The following is a 20531-nucleotide window of genomic DNA, read 5'->3' as shown; positions in this document are numbered from 1 at the left end:
CTTCCCAGGTTCAAAATACCAGCATAGGTGCTCTCTATTTTATTTAGTGACAAACCAAGAACAGAGAAGATTAAAACATGACATCATTCAAAATACAGCATTTACTAAATGTGATTAAATAATCTCCAAGTACTACCCCACCCCAGGACCTTCCAATCATTCAATCAATTACAAAGTCCCTGTTCTAAATACTACTCCACCCCTAGGCTATACCTTCATTTGGTCCACCACAAAACCCCTCTTCTCAAATGGAGATTAGTTTCCAAACATAGGTAAAGTACCTTCATTTGTCAATCACAGAGCACAATAAGGTCAAAAGTTCCCCACCCCCAGGATCACAATTGAATCTACCCCAGAGTTACATCAAGTTTAAACACAGCACTTAATACCCAAATGGAGGTCTTTTCTTCATCTTGACAGGAGGCAAGTTCTCAGCAATCTTAGTTCCTGGGGAGACAAGGCTTAGCAAAGCCACAAGATACATTGCCAGTCCCTTCATGAATTTATCCTCTGTCTGTAGAACAGTCCTAGAACCCCTGAACACATTAGCAAAGCCCTCTCCCAGGATTTCTGTAAACATACAACAAGAAAATCCTTCTTCAGGGCTTCTGAACCAACAGAAAGGCTCCCAGACCCCTGCAACAACAGCACTGTCCTTCACCAGTGGACAGTATTCATTCTGTCTGCAGGACAGTCTCCAGACCCCTGCAACAACAGTACTGTCCCTCACCAGTGGACAGTATTCACTCTCTGTCTGCAGGACAGTCTCAGGGCTTCTTAGCGAACAGCCAGGTTCCAGGACTTCTTCAACAAAAGGACTGTCTTTCACCAGTGGACAAATCTGGCAAAACAACATCAAAACAGACAGACAAAGTACCAGCAAAACAGCCATGTCTCCTCAGTCCTTGGCAGCTCAGGGGGCAGGTCTCAAAAGTCCAGGGCAATTCAAAGCGGCCACCAGCAATTCTCTTAGTCTCTCTCTCTCCACCAGGTGCTGCTTCCAAAAAAATCTTCCGCCTCTCTCTTGTCTCTCCAAATCTACCTCACCAGCTCCTCCCAGTTCAGGACTTTCTTTTTACATCAACAAGCCCATCCCACAGGTGGGATTAACAAACTCTGGGTTTTAACACAATCAATTTGAAAACCAAGCCAATACAGGGGAATCTTTAATTGCCATTACGATCACAAGAGTCTATCTGATACTACCTGTTTAATTTTGCAGTTGAGAAAATTGAGGCCCATAGAAGTTAAATCTTGCCTAAGGCCACTTAGGTTATTAATGACTGGTTTGAGTTTTGAACCCATGTCCTCTTGCCTCCAGAAGGAAAACTGTTACTCGCCCTTTTAATGAATTTTGAGACAAATATTAGACATTCAGGCAGATATATCTAATCAGAGAGAGAGAGAGAGAGAATGAATATGTGTGTATATGTTGATATACATATATATACACACATATATACAAATATACACACTTTCAGAAAGGTTGTAGTTGAGCTCATTAACCTAGGCAAGATTGCCAAGGGATAAAGTGTAGAGAGTGAGGAGAACCCAGAGAATATACCCATGCTTGTAGACAGAAAGATGCCATCAGTGGAAGAAGTGTTTGTCCTTTGTTCAGGCCAAGAAGTAGGTCAGTAATTTAAAAAACTTCAAAATGCTCATGTAGAATGATGATGGGGGAGGTCTGTTTGATTTGGCAAGTAAATCATTGTTGACTTGGGAAAGCCTAGATTCAGTAGAATTGTACGGAAGTAAGCTCAGTCATAGGGCCTTGATCTCAAGGATAGTAAAGAAATGAGGGTATTGTGAACTCCCTTTACTTTACTAGGAGTTTGGTGGTAGAGTGAAAGAGAAAGAAATGGTAAGGTGGCAAACTTTTTTTAAGTTTAGGGGAGATTGTTCATATTTGTGGGCTGAGGGAGATGGCAGCAATTCAGCTGAGATGATGAAGGATGCTTTGTGAAATAGCTACTGTCATAGCTGAATAAGACGATTTTAATACAGAAGGCTTAGACCATGAAGGGGGAACCTGTAGCCTTGAGGCCAGATATGGTCCACCCCTGGGCCCTATGCATAGGCAGAAGTGTGGGTGTAAATATAATGTTGGAGATACAGTGTTGGATGTGTAAGAGAAAGAAGACAAGTTGTCTAGATAGGAGAAGTTTAAGTGGAAAATAGTTTGAGTTAACATTGTAACCACTAGATGACAGATTGTTTAGAAGCCTCAATGCCAGGTAAAGGGGATTTTAACTTGATTCTTAGGGAGCGGGGAACCATTGAAGGGTTTTGAGCAGTGGAGTGACACCATCAGATCTGTGCATAAGAAAGATTAGTATTTTGGCAGTGTTGATCAATGCATCACAAGGAGGGGTGGAAAAAGTTAGATTGATTAGAATCATGTGTGAGATGAAAGATTTCTGAGTGTGAGTCTGAGATCAGAAAAGGTCTTTATTCTTTCTCATGAGAAAGGGTACTGCCCCTTGTAGCAGCAAGCACCCCAAGTGTCCTCAGGGTTTGCTGCCAACACAGGTTCTTAGATCTGCTTTGTTAAAGGAAAGCAACTCAAAATGGGTTAACAAGCTTACTTTAATCAGTCAGATATGTATCGTTTACCTTGATCAGGGGAAAAGGTCAGCACCCCGAACTTCAAAGTACACAGACAGAATTATCAAGACAGAAACAGATCTAGTAGACAGATTTCAAACTGTCCAACCATTACATCCATACCCAGTCAACATCTGGGTTTTTTCAAAGCCGGGGGGCTCAGGACAACGGCTTCCCAGAATCCATATCAAATCACAGAACACTTCTCAAAGTGAGCCCCAAAACAAAGCTACACATCAGGGCTTAGGTAGCCTTCTCCTGGCTCAGAGAATGTAACAACCTTATTGACCCACTGGCCAATCAAGAAGTATCTACTGAAAAACAAGCCTCCCCGAGACCCCAGGCTCCAGGTGCACTTTAGCCTAGGGGCAGGGAAGATCTTGAAATTTACATTCCCATTACACCCCTGTAGCTCAAATGGCATCTTCCAGGGAGGGTGCATGTGGAAGCAAGCCCATGGTTATACACCCTCACACAGAAACCCCAACTGGCCTTCACTCCCATTGTTGGGGAGGCAGGCTCACAATCTAAGCACGGGAATCTATTTTGGAGACCAAGAACACGGAAACTTGGGTGGCCAGTGCAAGGCCAGGAAACCAGTTTTGTCCTTATTTGGCATATCTTGTGCTGGGGTGGCCCTGGGGAGGGTCTCCATTGCTCTAAGTCCCAGATTCCTGTAAGGTCAGGTGACTTCTAAATTTAGGCCTAATGGGTGCTGAAGCCACTCTAAATTTGGTGTTTCAGAATGGGGAAACTTCACTGCAAGTTATCCCTCACTATCATATTGCAACTTTCTAGGTAGGTGTATTAAGGCATAGTACTGGGCTCTTGCCAGTGGTAACAAGGAATCAATAGATTGGGAGATTTTGGAAATATGGGTAGTATTTTGTAACTGGGATTTTTGGCAGGCAAAGGAGAAAAAGAAAAATAAGGTAATAAGTTTGGTTGTTACTGTATTATAAACTTTGAGAACACAGATTGCCTTTATTTTTGTAATCCCAACACTTATTCCATGCTGCATATTATTGTTGAGTTTAATCATTTGGGGATTTTACTCTTTTTTTTTTTGTCCTCATCTTCCCCTTTTTTAACACAAAAAATTTACTTCAAAATGTATACACTTCCCTTGGTGGGGAAATGATCCTTGGATGAATCTGAGAGATGAGACTGGGCAAAATTGTGGGAAGATAAAATTTGCAGCCTTTCAAACTGATCCTGCTATTTACTTAAACTTGTCTGCCAAGGAATAAAGTACATGGAAATAGCTTAGCATGAAGCTATCCCTCTTATTTAGGGATAACTCCTTTCCTCCCAGGCTCGGCCAACCCTTCTACCCTCTTCCCTGCTTTTCCCCCCTATCCCCACTGGGCCCCCCCCCCCCCCCCAAAAAAAAAAAAAAAAGAAACCACTAGCAATATTTTCCCAGATTGGCTTAGTAAAAAGTGTCCTGTTGATCAAGGGAATTGGCTGTTAGGATGTGTATGCTATTTTTCTGTATTTAAAAACCTTGTATTACAAACCTTGAGGGTTTTCTGTATTCCTCAATTATTACTAACTTGGAGTTTCTGAGATTTCCAAGCAAAGAGATGAGTGAAGCCCTCTATTAGCCTATCTATTATTTGGTAATTGTCACTAGTTTAGCAGCTTGTAACACTCCCCACAGCTTTGCTTTTCTATTTGTATAAACATGGCTGGCAGCCAAAAGTTGCTGCTGTAGATATTTAATGCAAACACTGCTTTAATAGTGATAATTTTCCTTTAGGCTACATTCATACAATGAACTGGATATTTTAGACAGCTACTCTTTAAGATTATTAATCTTTGTTGATCTTCACTGATTTTGTTGGCTGTGGTGAACTTGATTGACTCCCTGTTGGCATCTGAGAGCTTCCTATTAATTTTAAATCCCAGGTAGCATTTTGCTTTATTTTTCTTCTAAGTCCTGGGATTGGCTGTCCGCCACACTACACATTCTTATATCTACCTTTCTTTTTCCAGGTCCACTTATGGATTAAACTGTCATTTCATAGCTTTTTAGACTTTTATGGGTGGGGGAAACATTCAAAATGTTTTACTGTTGGAAATTACTGTAAAAAATGTTTTATTGTTCCAGTCTTTTAAGACTTTTTTTTAGTTATCATTAGTTTTTATTGCAATGTAATTAAAAGTATGCCTGACTTTGCTGGCTGATTCCTAGCCTTGACATTCTAATTACTGTTTTGTTTTGGAAGATCAGCCCTATCCAACTTCTCCCTTTCCACCCTTAATTTCTGTTCTGTTATTTTCTCATTTTCCCTTTACTTTTGTAAAATGGACAAATATAAAAAATTATCTTCTACAAATGAGGTTAAGATTAAAGACTTCAGTTTCTTTCCTGCTTCATACAAGTTTATTTTAGATAATTATAAAGATAAAAGACTAAGAAGTTATTGAAACTTAGGCCTAATTTAGGAAGATATGGAGAAAGGCAACATGGTATTAGTGAGTAGAGAGTGCTGGACTCAGAATCAGGAAGCCTTTAGTTCGTTTATGCTAGCTGTGTGATCCCAGGCAAGTCCTTTAAATCTCTCCAGGCCTCAGTTTCTTCATCTTTAAAATCAGGAGTTTGGACTATGATCCCTTCTAACTCCAAATACATACTCCTGTCATCCTATAAGAGTATTTTAATCACAATAACTCAGACTTTAAAACATCTGAATGAAAATATTATTTTGATAGATCAGTTCAGACGTACTTTTGCCAAGCAAAATGCTAGAGATGCAAAGACAAACCTAGTCTTTGCCTTCTATAAGTTTACATTCTTCTCTGAGCCTAGGGAGGAAGATACTACATATGGACATATATGTGTGGGATAGAGACCACTACCAGATCTTTAAAATCCGAGTCTGAATCAGGAAGCAGAAAGAGTCCTTTATTCTTTCTTATGAGAAAGGGCATGGCTGTCATCATCACTCAAAGGTCATCAGCCAAGGAGTGTAAATTGCAGAAGCTTGCTGGCTTCTCTTATCCTAATCCTGACCCTGTCTGGTCTCACCATTGGTCGGTTAGGTGGGCTCACAAGCTCCTTGGGAGTAACTAGCCAATTGGTACAAAGCAATCTCAATCCTTCATTACCATAATTATTCATGAATTAGTATCCTGTTAGAGGATGGTGTTTTCCAATCCCTCATTATGCACCAAATTTGGAGACAGCCAACAATCCTTTATTATCTAATTATTCATTTGATCCTTCTACCCAGTCAGAAAGAAACATCTTCCAGTCTCTTACTTTTGCATATCTACACACCAAATTTGATGGCAACCAATGAGAAGAAGGCAAGTGTTGTTTCCTTTAAGTTTCATTACCTTGTTCTGGGGCCTGTGGAAACAACCCTTTGTGATCTCTCACATATATAAATACAAAGTAATGGAGCTTTAGGAGAAGGGGAAAATCTGGAAAGATGTCAATAATAGGACGGATGTGTAATAATAGTGCTGTGTAAATATTTTATAAATATTCATTTATTCCTCATAACAGCCCTGCCAGGCTGGTGTTGTTATACCTATTTTACAGTTGAGAAAACTGAGGCAGACAAATGTCTTGGTCCAGGGTTGCACAGCTAATAAGCTTTTGAGACCTGATTTGAAGTTAGGTCATCCTGACTCCAGGCTCAGCACTCTTAATCACTGTCCCACCCACCTGCCTCTGATGTAATAAGGAGTACTGGCTCTGAGTCTAGAAGAAAGCAAGGGATTAAAAGAGATGGACCTGGAGAGGGAATACATTTTAAGCATGGGAAGACACCTGTTTAAGGAAATAGGAATTGGTGAGTCAAGTTTAGGGAGTAGCTAGTATTGCTACTTTAGGGGAAATATAGAATATATGAAGGTGATCTGGGAAGTTAGGTAGGTGGATGGCTTTTTAAATACTAGTTTAGGGAGTTTATATTTTATCTAGAGGCACTAATTATGGAAATGGCATGATCAGATACATGTATTTTATGAGTATTTCACAGGAGGTGGGATCAGAGAGTGGAACAGACCAGAAACAGGGAAATCATCAAATAGGTTACTCTTGTGATTGCAGGTATTGAATGGATGAATGGTGAAGCAGATGGATGTGGAAAGTTGGGATTGAATCTTCAGGATTTAACAACTGATTGACTTGGGGGATAAAAAGGAAGCTTGAAAAGAGTCAAGGTTTCAAACATGGGTAACTAGAAGAATGGTGGTACAGTCAATAGCAGTACTGAAACTTGAAAGATAATAAGTTAATGGGAAAAATTAGTACTTTTTGTATATGTTAACTTAGAGATGATCATGAAGAATCTAGGTGAAGATGTTTACGAGTCATTGGGGACTGAAGATTTGGAAAGAAATGAGAGTATAATAAAATTCACGGGAGCTAAATGAGATAGGGTAATATATATAGAAAAAATAAGAATCCTTGAAAGAAGTTTGGAGAATACCTAGGCTTAGTGGGTGGGAGATGGATGGAGATCCAGCAAAGGAAATTAAGGAGCAGAATTCAAATGAATAGGAAGAGAGAACCAGGACAGACCAAACCCAGAGGACAGAATCTTCATGAGAAGGGAATAGTTAACAAGATCAAAATTTACAAAAGGTTTTTGGATTTACTGGTTAAAGTGTCTTGTTGGTAACTCAAATAGCAGTCTTAGTCAGGACGGTTTAGAAAGCCAGATTGCAAGGGATTGAGAAGTGAGGGGGGCTGTTAGGAAATAAAGGCAACTAATGCAGTTGGTCTGTCCTAAAAGCTACCTGTAAAATGAAGAAGCAAGAAGGCAGGGTTAAGTGGAGCTTTTTTGGACCCAGGGCATACTGAGAGGGGGAGGGAGAGACACAAAAGGAGATGAAGGGAAGGGAAGGTATTGACAGAACAATGGTTATTGGTCTTGACAAAAACTGGAGGGCCACCTTTTTCTTAGATACTGGAGGCAAAGAAACAAATGAGGAATTGTGTTAGAGGTGTTTTAAGTTGTGAAGTTAAAAGGAATCCGGTGACAGCCTCAGTAAAAAAATGAGGTGAGAGGAAGATGGAGTTGGTAGAATAGGGAGCTTGAATAGAGAAGAGTTTTGAAAAGGGAAGATACTGGGAATGTAGAAGTAAGGAGAAAGTTGCTATGCAGAGTGAGGGCCCCTGGGAGAGCTGGATAAAATGGATGTGTAGTAGATTTCAGTTGCAAGACTCTAGCTATATTTAGCAGTGGGTTAATAGGAGTGAAATAGACAGTGGGGTCAGCCTAGGGTTAGTTTATCAGGACTTGATTGTAGATAGTACAAAGAGAGGAAGTATTCAAAGATAGATCATAGTTGAATTGGTCAGCCATAGGATCAAGAAGGGGGAAAGTGAGTCCAGAAGAGTATATGATATAAAATGGGAGACCAGGAAGGGGTGGAAGGATTGAAAGTCATGATAAAGATGTAGAATAAATTTAAAGTGAAGGACAATGTCTTTCAGGACAGACTAAAAGAATTGCCTTGTGAGATCCCAGTTGAGTTGAGATTAGATGAGATAAATATGTAGTGGATTCGGTTGCATTGCTGGAGAAGGATATGTGCATGTATGTATATAATTATTAAAATAAAGGTTTTGTGGGTAGAAATACTGTTTTAAGAAGATTGCTGTCTTCAAGTATTTGTAGGGCTGTCAGCAGTAAAGAGGAATAAAAATGTTTTCTTTGGTCAAAAGACAGTAATGGATAGAAGCAGCAGAGGCAAATTTAGGTAGGAAAAATTACTGCTGACTTTCAGAAGCCCAGGTAGCATGGTATTGTGGAAAGGATTCCGGGTTTGGACCTCAGACCCTGGATTTGAAACCTTTCTCTTCTGTGTATTATGGCGTGACCTTGAGCAATCCAGATAACTTGTTCTGTGTCTCAAGTTTCTTGATTTGTAAAATCAGAGGGTTGGGCTAAATGATAACCCTCTAAATCAGTGATCTAATGGCCTCCACATTATAGTTGAGGCTGTGTGCATGTGGTGTTACTTAAGAAAGTTTGAGATAAAGACTAAGGAATTGTGTGGAAAATTACCAATTAGTGTTAATTTATTAAAAAGTTTTTGAAATTTTACTTAAGTAAAGGCACTTTGAAAAAAATTTTTTAAATGTGTCAAATTGTCCATTGTTTTCTTAATGGCACTATTACTCTTATTCTCTGGTATAATTTGACAGTTTTGTGATTAGACAATGAAGTTTTAAAAACCTCTAAGTTCCCTTAATAAGGCAATTAAGGAATTAATTTAACATTTTGGTAAAAAATAATAGGTAGGAAATGGTAAATATTGGTATTAGGTGGCAGCTACACTTTAATACTAATTTTTAAAATACCTGGTAATAAAATATTCCTGATTATATTCTCAAAAATACTTTAAAAGGTCGAAATACTACGGAGTAATCATTTGTTCAGAAGTTTTATAAAATTATATGGGGTGAAAGTAGAATGCTTCCTGTACTTATGCTTAAAATCTGTGCTCTTTCAGTCATCACTGAATTTTGAGAAACATTCTGAAAACTTCCAATGGGCAGAGAATCGTTATGATGTAAATCGTAGACGACACAACTCTTCAGATGGCTTTGATTCTGGTATTGGACGTCCTAATGGAGGTAAAGTTTTTCAAAGGACTCTTGTTATATTTTTAAAATTTGGTGTGATTTTTAAAAAATTCTTTTTTTTCCTTTTAAACATTTTATTTGTTTGGCAATATTATACTTTTTTTTGCTTTGTTTTTGAGCAAAGTCATTGTTGCAGTATTTATTTTGTTTTTGCCAATGTAGGAAACTTTGGAAGGAAAGAAAAAAATGGATGGCGTGCACATGGAAGAAATGGTACTGAAAACATAAATCATCGAGGGGGATACCATGGTGGAAATTCCCGTTCTCGAAGCAGTGCTTTCCACTCTGGAAAAAGCCAAGGACTGCATGAAAACAATGTCCCTGACAATGAAACTGGGAAAAAAGAAGACAAGGAAGAACGCAAACAATTTGAGGCTGAGGATTTTGTAAGTTTCTTGTAATTATAATACAAAACGAGGTTTCATTGTTTCTTCAAGTGCCATTTTATCCATTATGCAAGCTACTTCATGAGATTTCACCAGTACAGCTCATCTTATACAGGGATCACCCTTTCCATACATAGGTAAGAGGTATTAGTCATTTGACCACTTATTTTTTTATTTTATTTTAAAAATCCTTTTGTTTAGTGGGGTTTTTTTTTTTTAACTATGTACACCTCAACTTTTGACTATTGGTCTAACAGATATTATTAAGTTCACTTCACCATAAAGTTTTGCAACTACTAGGGAGTTTGCTAGTATTGTTTAGCAAAATCACATTGTATACAGTCTGCATCATTTACATCAAGAGAACAAAAAGATATGGTGGAAGGGGTAGGGGAAAGAGAAAGATAATTGTTTGTTTATGCTTTTAAAAAAATCTTAACCTTTTTATTCGTTCTTTATTTGTATCATGGGACTTGGCAAATAGACATGCTTTCGAAGTATTAGAGGAACCATTTTCTGATTGATTTTGAACTTTTGTTTAGAAATTTTTTTCTAACTGCAGCAAATTATCTTCCCTATTTATTAAAAAAGACGAATTTGTAGCTTTGTTTTAGGAACACTCAATTTTACTGACTTTAAACACATTGTTGTCCACTTAAATAAGATAATGATCTCTAGCATCCCTAATAGATACCAAGATAAGGGGAAGAGGAGACCTGAACTCTTTATTTTTGACCACTTACCAGATAACAAGTGGATTGGAGATTTATTTGCAAAAGAAAGTGATAGAAAAATATTTTATCACCTAGAACAGGGTTGACCTGTCAGTCAAGAGTGGAATTTACATTTTAAATACAATAAAACTTTATTTATTTAAATACTTGTTTTTAGCTTACTGACCTTACAAAAGCAGGCAGCCCAGATGGCTAATCTAGAAGGACTACTAGCAAAGTTGTAACAGGGTTCTCTAAGCATCTTAACATATTGGAACCCAGATTAGGGCAAATTCTGCCATCAAGGGATTTCCTGCAGTTTCGGATTCATACTTGAGGTAGTGCTTCCCAGTTGTTTTAAAACCACTGTAGAACAACTGAATTGACTCTAACGTGGTAGGAAGATCCCTGATCTTTGTAGTAGCTGCTACCACTAGTTGATGTCTCTATATTGAACCTCTACTGGTTAACTGACTGAGTCTTACGTTCATTCCACCTATACACATACTTCTAACTGCCCTTTCATTTCACCCACTGACATAATGGGAGGATTTGGACTTCGACCTTCTTTTGCCTTATTTTGTTTGACATGCTGTGCTGTGGTGACAATTTCCATGGCTGTAGGGTATCATAATTTTCATTAATCTGAAATAGAATTTCACATGATTGGAGATAAATTAAATAGGACATTCATCCTATATTTATGCCCTCATTAATTGTAGTCTAACAAAATAAAACGATGTACAAATAGGAGTTAAATCACTAAAATAATTATTAAATGTCTTTATGACTGTAATGCAGCAAAGTTATTTCTATTATTCTAATCTTATTGGTTCAAAATATCATTATACATTTTTGCTGTTGCAAGTTTTTTTTTTTTAATCGTGGAGTACATTTGGCTTTTAATAGTTTTTGTAGGAACTGTTTTCCTATTTATGTGTCTTATCTATATCTATTTATTTATTTATGCTTTTGGGGGGGAGGGCAATTGGGGTTAAGTGACTTGCCCAAGGTCACACAGCTAGTTTTTGTGTTAAATGTCTGAGGTGGGATCGGAACCCAGGTCTTCCTGACTCTAGGGCCGATGCTCTACTCACTGCTCCACCTAGCCACCCCGAACTATTTCTTATTTAATTTGAGATAGAAATTGACTTGTATATTTATTTAAATATTACTAAAAATAATTGTTAAACTAGCCTTTAAAGTACTTTTTGGTAACAGTTCTAACAAATTTTTCATTCATTTTTGCTTAGTCTTATCTGAATAACATCAATTCTCAATTATTTTTAGATTATTCCTAGGAAAAATAGTTAATTTCAGACTGTTTTCCTTGCTAGTTTAGATGCTTCCAGGTAGCCTTACTGAAAGTTGATAGGGGAATCCAAAAATGTATGGGAAAAGAAAAATCTGGCACAAAAAGAAAATTATATTATACAAAAGCTAAAAGTCATGATCTGTGTATCCATCTTGAAATCTCGCTTAATATTGATAGTTTATATTTAGCATTTTACCTTGCTTTATATTGCTGAATTTGTAGATTTAACTTTTTTTTTTTGCCAAAGATGCTACAGAAAGTTAACATAAAAGCTATTATGTGGGATGCTAGACATCAAATTATTTTGGTTCTTTTAGGTTTGGCATAAGAATGGGTCTGTAGAACATACTACATTATTGATTGTTGCCTAAGATCAATAAGCCCTAAATTCTAACTTTTCAAGAAGAAGCAGGCCTAGTTTGTTTTGTAGTGATTCAGGTTTGGCTGAGGATAGTTTAAATTGTTCTCTTATTTAAAGCATAGGATATGAGTGCCTGTCTCAGACCTTATTTTGAGATTCTGAGTTCCATCAAGATTTATACATAACTAAAATCCCATTATATTAAGATATGAAGAAAATAGCATGTGACAGCCCATCTCATATAATCACTGCTTTATTGGTGAGTTTAAAATATTTTCTATATAATGAAAAAGCCAGTACAAGAAGTGTTTTTTTCCACCTTTTATCCACGTAATAGTCATTCTCTGTGATGGAAAATCTTTGATTTTGTGCTGTTTTCATTGTAGGTTTGGAGAGCTGGCCTGTAGCTGATGTTGTTTTTTGTCCTGTCATCAAGTAGCAGTTGTGTTTGAACTCCCATCCTTGCCACTTCAAGCATCTTAATCCCTTAATTAAAAGCAACAAAGCATATTAAAATATATAGGAGCTAGGGGGAAGACAAAGTTCATAGGACAGTACATTCAGACCTGGAAAGGACCTCAAAGGTTGTATAGGATCATAGAACTACCACTAGACAAGACCTTAGAAGCCATCTCTTATACTCTCCTCATTATTTGAATGAAGGGCAACTGAGTCCAAGTGAAATTAAATTACTTGTGCAGTGTTTCATATGTACTAAATGAACCAAAAGTCTTTGGCTCCAAAGCCAACATTGTTGACACTGCAGTATGCATAATATTTCTGATTTAGGCTTTTCACTTTCTAATTAGTTATTAAAAGGTCTACTTCTATACCCAGCTTCTACAGATAATGATTATAATTTGCCGCAGGGTTCTCTCTTTTTTTTAAATTGCTTTTTGGAGGGGGGAGGACAGGGCAGTTGGGGTTAAGTGACTTGCCCAAGGTCACATGTCAAGTAAATGTGTCCAGTCTGAGGCTGGATTTGAACTCAGGTCCTCCTGACTCTAGGGTGGGTGCTCTATTCACTGTGGTACCTAGCCACCCCTGCAGGGTATTCATTTAAACAAAATCTGTTGTGATGTTCCATTCAATTTTTAATAAAGGAATTTTTACCTTTATTCACTAAAGAATTTTTGTACCAGTGGGAATAGCAACTTGAATAATCCAAAATTACTGCTGATGAAAAAAATTATTGGTAGGCTTTCTTCATTCCCTCATTTAATAAATATTTGTTGAATCCCTGTGAAACAAGACATGATGGGAAAGTCAGACATATTAAACACAGTCCTTGGTCTCAGCTTAAAATCTCAAAGTGGAGGTGTATGTGCATATATGCATAAATGGCATAAGGAAGCAAATGATAACTAATGGTACTTAAGCTATAAATGGTATGTCAAACATTTAAAGCTAGTTGAACTTATATTTATATTTGAATATTGTGATAAATTAGTGTTAAAACAGCAGAATGAGGCCACATCTGAAGACCTGACTTGAGTTACAAGCTAGTCTAGTTTTTGAGTTTTAACTCTTCACCATACTCCATTCCATGCTAAGGATGGATAGATAATATTTTAAGATTGAGGTAAAACAGTAGTCTGAGAGATTGCTTCTCTCTAAACTCTTTTATTTTTTCATATCTTTTATTTTTCATACTTTTCCTCTGTTTGGGGAAATAAATGTCAAAGGCCTTCTATCTTCTGACCCCAGTGAAAGGGAAATAGTGATAATGTTAACAACTAAATAGATGATACTTTTAGATTTCTGTTGATATTGCTATTGTCAGATGAAAGATCAATTGTTGAAGGAACTTAAGAGGCATCTAGTTTTACTTCCTCATTTTATGTATGAGGAAATTCAAGTTTAGGGAAATCAAGTTATTTGCCCAAGGCCACATAGGTTGTAAACATCAGAGCATGATTTAATTCTAAAGCCAGTAGCTTTTCTGCTGAATTCTCTACTTTGTATAATTGACTTTTGGCAATTTGGAATTGATTGTATTATAACCTCTTAGTAATTTAATAATTTAAAACAATTTTCAACTGGATTTTTGCTTATTTATGTTTTGAGATTGAACAATATTTGTTAAATCCACAAACTTTTCTTTCAGCCATCTTTAAATCCTGAATATGAGAGAGAGCCAAATCAAAATAAATCTTTAGCTGCAGGTGTATGGGGTAAGTATTTTTTGGTCCACATGTGGAATATAAAATAATATTTGTAAACTTGATTGTTTAATAAAATGCAACAAATGGGAAATATGTTAACAAGATGGTTATAGAGGGGAGAGTACTGGCAGTAATTGGAATCAGAAAAGGCTTCATATAGAAGTTGATACTTGAAAGAAATGAGAGATTCTGAGGCTAAAATGAAGAAGAGTAGAACATGGCATCAAGAGACCACCAGTAAAAAGTTAAGGAGATGGAATTGGAATATCATGAAGAAGAGACTGGTTTGGCTGAAAATCCAGACCTAAGAGTACATAGGAAGCAAAGAATTGTATAATGAATCTGAGAAGATATAATAATACAAGGTCTAATGAATCAGGAATAACTGAGGTGGTAAACCTGGAATGCTGATTATGCCTTCAGCAGAAAGAGAAGTTTAGAGTAGAATGCATAATTTTTATTTTTGAGAAAGGCATTATATCTACTGTTAATTTTTCCCTTTGCCTCAACTCTTAATGTTTATAAATACTGGTCAGTTAAATGGTTGTACCCATTAGCTGGCCTTTAATTCAAGAATTAGAAACATAAACTTCTCTGTGGAGAAGTTGGAGGTGCTTTATGTGTGATTTCTGTAATATTCATATTTCCACTCATTTTAATTAAGCAGTATAAGACCAAAGTGGAGTTGAAGATTGAAGTTCTGGATTTACTAAAAAACCAAAAAGAATTTGGAGAAAATATATCAAAAGATCTTAAGTACTAAATTATTCAGTATGGAAATTGAAACTGAAAATGTTGGAGGGACAGTTAAATGGAGAAGTCAAGAAAAATGAGAGGCACTCAATTATCCATATGCGTTTGATCTGCTTTAGATTAATTTTGATGAAATTTGAATTGTCAACTGATGATCAGCCAACTTTGGCACTGTTTCCTTCTACTATCAGTTGATAGTACTTCAGTGATGATTGATTTTAATATTTATTATTGAGGCAGCTAGATTGTACAGTGGATAATCTCTCAGGGTGGTTGTGGAGAAAAAATGAGGTAATATTTGTAAAGCACTTTGCAAAACCTTAAATTAGGCATGAAGAAAACATAATTAGGAAGATAAAACATAAGATGTGGTTTAAAAACCAAGAAGAGAGAATATAATAAATGTTCAGTATTTTGTACTTAATAGAGAAACTAGGGACAGATAATCCAAAAATTAGTCATAGACTTTGCAGAGAGTGCATTCTTGAATACTTCAAATATAGGTTACTATACCCAGTACATATGATTTATTTAGTATAGGGAACTCAAAGGTGAGGAAACTCCTATCATTTTAGGTTGGCACATTTTTTTGCAATTTGTAGTCTTTAAAAGTGGACTAGATTATTGAGAAGTTAAGTGACTTGCTCAGGTCATTTAGTCTGTATCAGAGGCAGGACTTAGCACTACAATCTTCCTGGCTTTAAGACTAATTCCTTTGTACAGATTAAAACAGTAACTTTACGGAATTTTAAAATTTATATAAGCAACATTATAATGTATATTGCAATTGAGTAGTCATTTATTTTCTCTCCCACTTAATAACACAAAATCCTTGTAACAAATATTTTGATTTTCTAGGAATTCATTTCAAGCAAAGTAACAGCTATGTTTCAGAGATATAAAAGTGGGGAGCTGTTTAGTTTCCCATTTACCAACTTCTTCCCTTCCTCCATTCTGGCAATCAGTTGTACTTAAAATTGATGCAAATTTTTCTGAGATGTCCTAGAGTAGATTTGGAATTACTTACTGGTGTGTAAAAGTAAATAGAGTTTGGATGTCAAGAAAAGTCATTAGTGGACTAGATTCTACATATTAATTAATGCCTGAATTGTTGACATTGATCGACATTTATTTATGCACTATCTTATCTTTCCTCCTAAAATGAAAAGCTTTTTCAGGACACTGACCACGTTCTTGTTCATCATTGTATTCCCAGAACAGTATCTTGCATATCACTATGATCATTAAAGGTTTGTTGACCAAGTAAATGAATAAATATATGAGCCTTATTGAATATAATATAACCTACCAGAAGATTGATTTACCTATGAGCAATAGAGATTTGATTGTCATGGTTTTTGGATTTTCCATTGTTAGGAACCAGAGGTGGGAACCTGTGGCCTTGTAGGTCTTTGAGTGAGTGAGGCCTTGTGACTGAATCCAAGTTTTTACAGAACAAATTCCATTATTAAGGGGATCTGTTCAATCAAAGGACTGTACTTGAGGACCTAGAGGGCCACATGTGGCCTTCTAGGTCTTTGAGTGAGTGAGGCCTTTTGACTGAATCCAAGTTTTACAGAACAAATTCCTTTATTAAGGGGATCTGTTCTCTGAACTTTGAATTCAATCAAAGAACTGTACTTGAGGACCTAGAGGACCACATGTTCCCCATCCCTGGTGTAAGCTATATCCCCTTCCATCTGTTGCTACAGATAATTTGGTAGCTCACAGCAAGGCAGTGTGAGTAGTAGAGAGAAGGAGGAAATTCCAGAAAGACCAGGACTTAGGAAATTATTTATTGTGTGTTGTAAGGGAAAAGTAATAGTTGAGGGTGATTGAGATTTTTGAGCTTTGGTGACACAGGGTGCCATTACAGAAATAGGGAAGTTGGGAGGTTGGGTAGGTCGAGAGAAGTGAAAGGGGAGGGAATGGTTCTTGTTGAAATTCATGCTTTCTCTGGGTGGCTAGGTGGCACAGTGAATAGAGCACCGGCTTTGGAGTCAGAAGGTCCTGAGTTCAAATGTGGAGACACTTAACACAAAAACTAGCCGTGTGACCTTGGGCAAGTCACTTAACCCCAATTGCCTTCCAAAAAAGCAAAAAAAAAAAAAAAAAAAAAAATTATTACTTTCTTGTTATCCATATAGAAATATCCAGCAAGTAGTTGGAGGTGGGAGATTGGAAGAAAGAACACTGATTAGGGCAGAATACATAACTTTGGGAATCATTTATGTAGAGGTCTTAATTATAGCTGTTGCAAGTGGTAGTGGTTCTTGTCAAGAAACATTTGTGGGTAGTACATGCATTGTTTTGTAATGCTTTTTTAACCTTGCTTATCTGCTTTTGCTTGTGTTAACCAAAGTCAACTCAGTATAAAATAGCAGAATTTAAAGTCTAGATCCTCCTAATACTTCCTTTCTCACATTTAATACTTTTAACCAGACTACTCTGAACTTCATTTGTAGGATTCCTTTAGAGAGAGATGCTTCGCTCCAAAATGAACTATAGTAATTATTTCTCATTGTGAGGTAATTGTGACAACTATACCATGGTTCTTTGGAACTTTAGAAACAGTTTTTTCTCCCCGATTTAAAACTATTGGTAATTTTAGCAACCTTTAAGAAAGCTTTCTTCAGAGCTTGAGGCAACAGTTACTGGTAACCATAATTATCTCTTTTTTTTTTTTCTTAAAATTAAAAGAGATATGTTTGCTAGTGACAACTTCATGACGGGTTATGAAAGGAAATGGTGCAAAGGAGGAATTGATGGGGGAAATGTTTAATTTCTCAAAATAGGTTGAGGGAGAAGAATGTGAGTAATATATAATGCAAGAGTTCGTTATAGCTTAAAAATGATAGCATTTTTCAAGATAATGGCTAAAATATAAAGAATGAAATTAACATTTACACTTGGTTAATTAAAAAAAATTTTTCTATTAACAAGCATTTATTTTCTCTCCAATTTAGCAACACAAAATCACTGTAACAAATATTCATAGTCACACAAAATTCCTGTTTTAGCAGTGTCCAGAAATGCATCTCATTTTTATATTTAGTCCATCCCTTCTATGTTAGTTGTGTGGAATTATAGGTGATTATTGTGTTGATCAGTTTTTAATTAGTGTTTCAACAATTGGGTTTTTTTTTTTTTTTTTTTTTTAAAAATTGGGTTTTTTTTTTTTTTTTTTTTTTACAATGTCGGTTTGTTTCTTAAACATACTAAGTAAGCACTGTATAGTTAACAGAAAGGTACAAAATTAGTTGACATTAAATAACTATTTTATTCATTTGCAATGTTAGTTTTTAAGCGTCCATTGAGTATATGGTTGAATTTACTTCAAAAACAAAGTTTGTGAGACTTTAAATGATTGAGCTAAGTTATTCTCTTATTGTTGATTTGTTTTAACATCTAGGGAAAGATAACTATTAATTCATTATTTGTTCATGCAGAATATCCTCTGAATCCTAAATCTAGAGCTCCAAGAATGCTGGTCATTAAAAAAGGTAGTACAAAAGATTTACAGATATCAGGATTCCCTGCAGTAGGAAATCTTCATTCTCAGCCAGTTAAAAATGGAACTGGTCCAAGTGTTTATAAAGGATTAGTCCCTAAACCTGCTGCTCCACCTACAAAGGTAAAGATTTTTTTTTTAAGTTTTCTTCCCCCCCAGAAAGTATTTGAAATTGACATTCAGTAGTAGTAACTTAAAATGTACTCGTTCTGAAAAACTGCACCAACGTCTGCAAATTAGCTTATTTCTCATTGGCTGGATCTGGCCCATTGTGTCTTCTTAATTTTGGTTACATTTTAAAACAACTTCTCATCATTTTATTTATAGTACATAATAGATGCCCAGAGTGAGACATTAGAGATAGGAACAGGACATATGATTTCTTTAGCATGGGGAACTCCTTGGTGAGGAAACTCCCTCTATCAATTCAGGCTTGCACCTTTTTTGCAATTTGTAGTCATTAGAGAGTGCACTAGATCACTGAGAGGTCAAGTGACTTGCTCAGTTCCTTTAGTCTGTGTTTAGAGGCAGGACTTCCACTCCAGTCTTCCTGGCTTTAAGACTGATTCTTTGTACATATTGAAAATAGTAACTTTGCTGAATTTTGAAATCTACATAAACAACATTATAATATATATTGCAATTGAGTAGTCATTAAAACCTGTTATGTGAAGGGCTGTGGGAAATAACACTTAAATAAAATAGTAGTAGGCTAATGATACATTTAGTAACTGATAGAATTCAAAATTAGAGTTTAAGAAGTCCTTTGAGAGGTATGAAGTGTCAATTGTGGGAATCTTGGTAGAAGGCTTAGTAGAGATCTAGGAGGGAAAGAAAGTATATATTTTGTCTTTTTAGCACATCTGACATAACGCTTGGAAGGTTTGCAAAATGCTCTCCTCCAAATAACCTTAAGGAAGGTAATACAAATTGAATTCAGCATAAACAGTAATTACTAGGTACCTCCTATGAACAAACAACATTGTCCTTACTTTACCAATGACAAAACTGAAACACCTGTTGTGAAGAATGCCCTATACTTCTGGATTTCTTCTAAGTTAACACTTTAAAATAGAGCTTAGTGACTTGCCCACATAGTTGTTAGAGCATTCTTTATTCCATTGTTCTATTTACCTGGTGGACAAGAAAATGCAGTTTATAAAAAGCTTATTATGATATCAGGAAATTCTTCAGTATGTTTCTTCAAAGTAGAGGAAAAATATATTGACTAAATAAATTTCCACTTTGAGGGTTTTTCTTTAAGCCTTTGACCTGGATAGCATATATTTTCCCCTCTTTTGAAATAGTAGAAAGAAACCTGTGTAGCAGTAATTAGAAAGTCTTTTAAAAATGCCTTTTTAAAAAAGTATGATATTTTATTTTCCAGTAATTTTTGTCAAAACATTGCAGCATGTTTAATTATTTTACTGTCATCTTTTTATCGTTAGACAGTAACTGTATGTATGTGTGTGTATATGTATATGTGATATATTTATTATTTCTCCTTTTTTTAGCCTACACAATGGAAAAGCCAAACTAAAGAAAATAAAGTTGGAACTCCTTATCCTCATGAGTCTACATATGGCATTGGCAACTTTAATGCCTTCAAATCAACTGCCAAGAATTTAAGTGTATCAACAAATTCAGTTAAAGAGGTATAGTGATATTATTGTATCATTTATCAGATATTTAAATCATTATAATCCAGTAAACATGGAGTAAAAATAAAATTAGGTGAATGAGTATATAAGTATGTTATGTGGATATGAAGTATATTAAGGTGTTTTGAACCTCTCCTGAAAAGTAGAATGAGCACTGAATAATTTTATTATTTATTTTGCTTTCTATTTAGAAAGTAATATTTGAGAGTAGAGTTCTTTTTTTTCCTGCTTGTCTTACTTAACTTAAAATTTTAATTATCTAAAATTTGTTTTGTTTAATTTGAGGCAGCTAGGTAACATATAGGCAGTATATAGAGCACCCCAGAGTCAAACCCTAGTAGATCTCATGGGTCAGAACTCTGTGGCCTTCTAGTGCTTCTGAATTATTCTGGGTCAGGGAACTATAGTCCTCAGGCTCTGTTTGTTCTCATGGGCCCCTCACCTTC

The 20531-nt window shown here is 36.0% G+C and overlaps 1 protein-coding gene across 2 annotated transcripts in view; it reads left to right on the top strand.

Moving 5' to 3' along the window:
- GPBP1 (GC-rich promoter binding protein 1) overlaps window positions 1–20531 on the top strand; it is a 141907-nt gene that overhangs the window by 99354 nt on the left and 22022 nt on the right. The window contains exons 4-8 of one of the 2 annotated variants that reach the window (XM_069096461.1): window positions 9088–9211; window positions 9383–9606; window positions 14103–14169; window positions 18363–18547; window positions 19939–20079. In XM_069096461.1, coding sequence (XP_068952562.1) covers window positions 9088–9211; window positions 9383–9606; window positions 14103–14169; window positions 18363–18547; window positions 19939–20079 — 741 coding nt within the window. Of the gene's footprint in view, window positions 1–9087; window positions 9212–9382; window positions 9607–9626; window positions 9744–14102; window positions 14170–18362; window positions 18548–19938; window positions 20080–20531 lie in introns of those variants that run through there. The other variant, XM_069096462.1, reaches the window with a different exon arrangement.

Source organism: Petaurus breviceps, unplaced genomic scaffold (assembly GCF_028583685.1).
Source record: "Petaurus breviceps papuanus isolate PSGF00001 unplaced genomic scaffold, PetGlider_PUasm1.0 229, whole genome shotgun sequence".
Classification (NCBI taxonomy): domain Eukaryota; kingdom Metazoa; phylum Chordata; class Mammalia; order Diprotodontia; family Petauridae; genus Petaurus; species Petaurus breviceps.
Note: the sequence above shows the minus strand (reverse complement) of the source record. Positions and strands in the feature narration are given on the sequence as shown.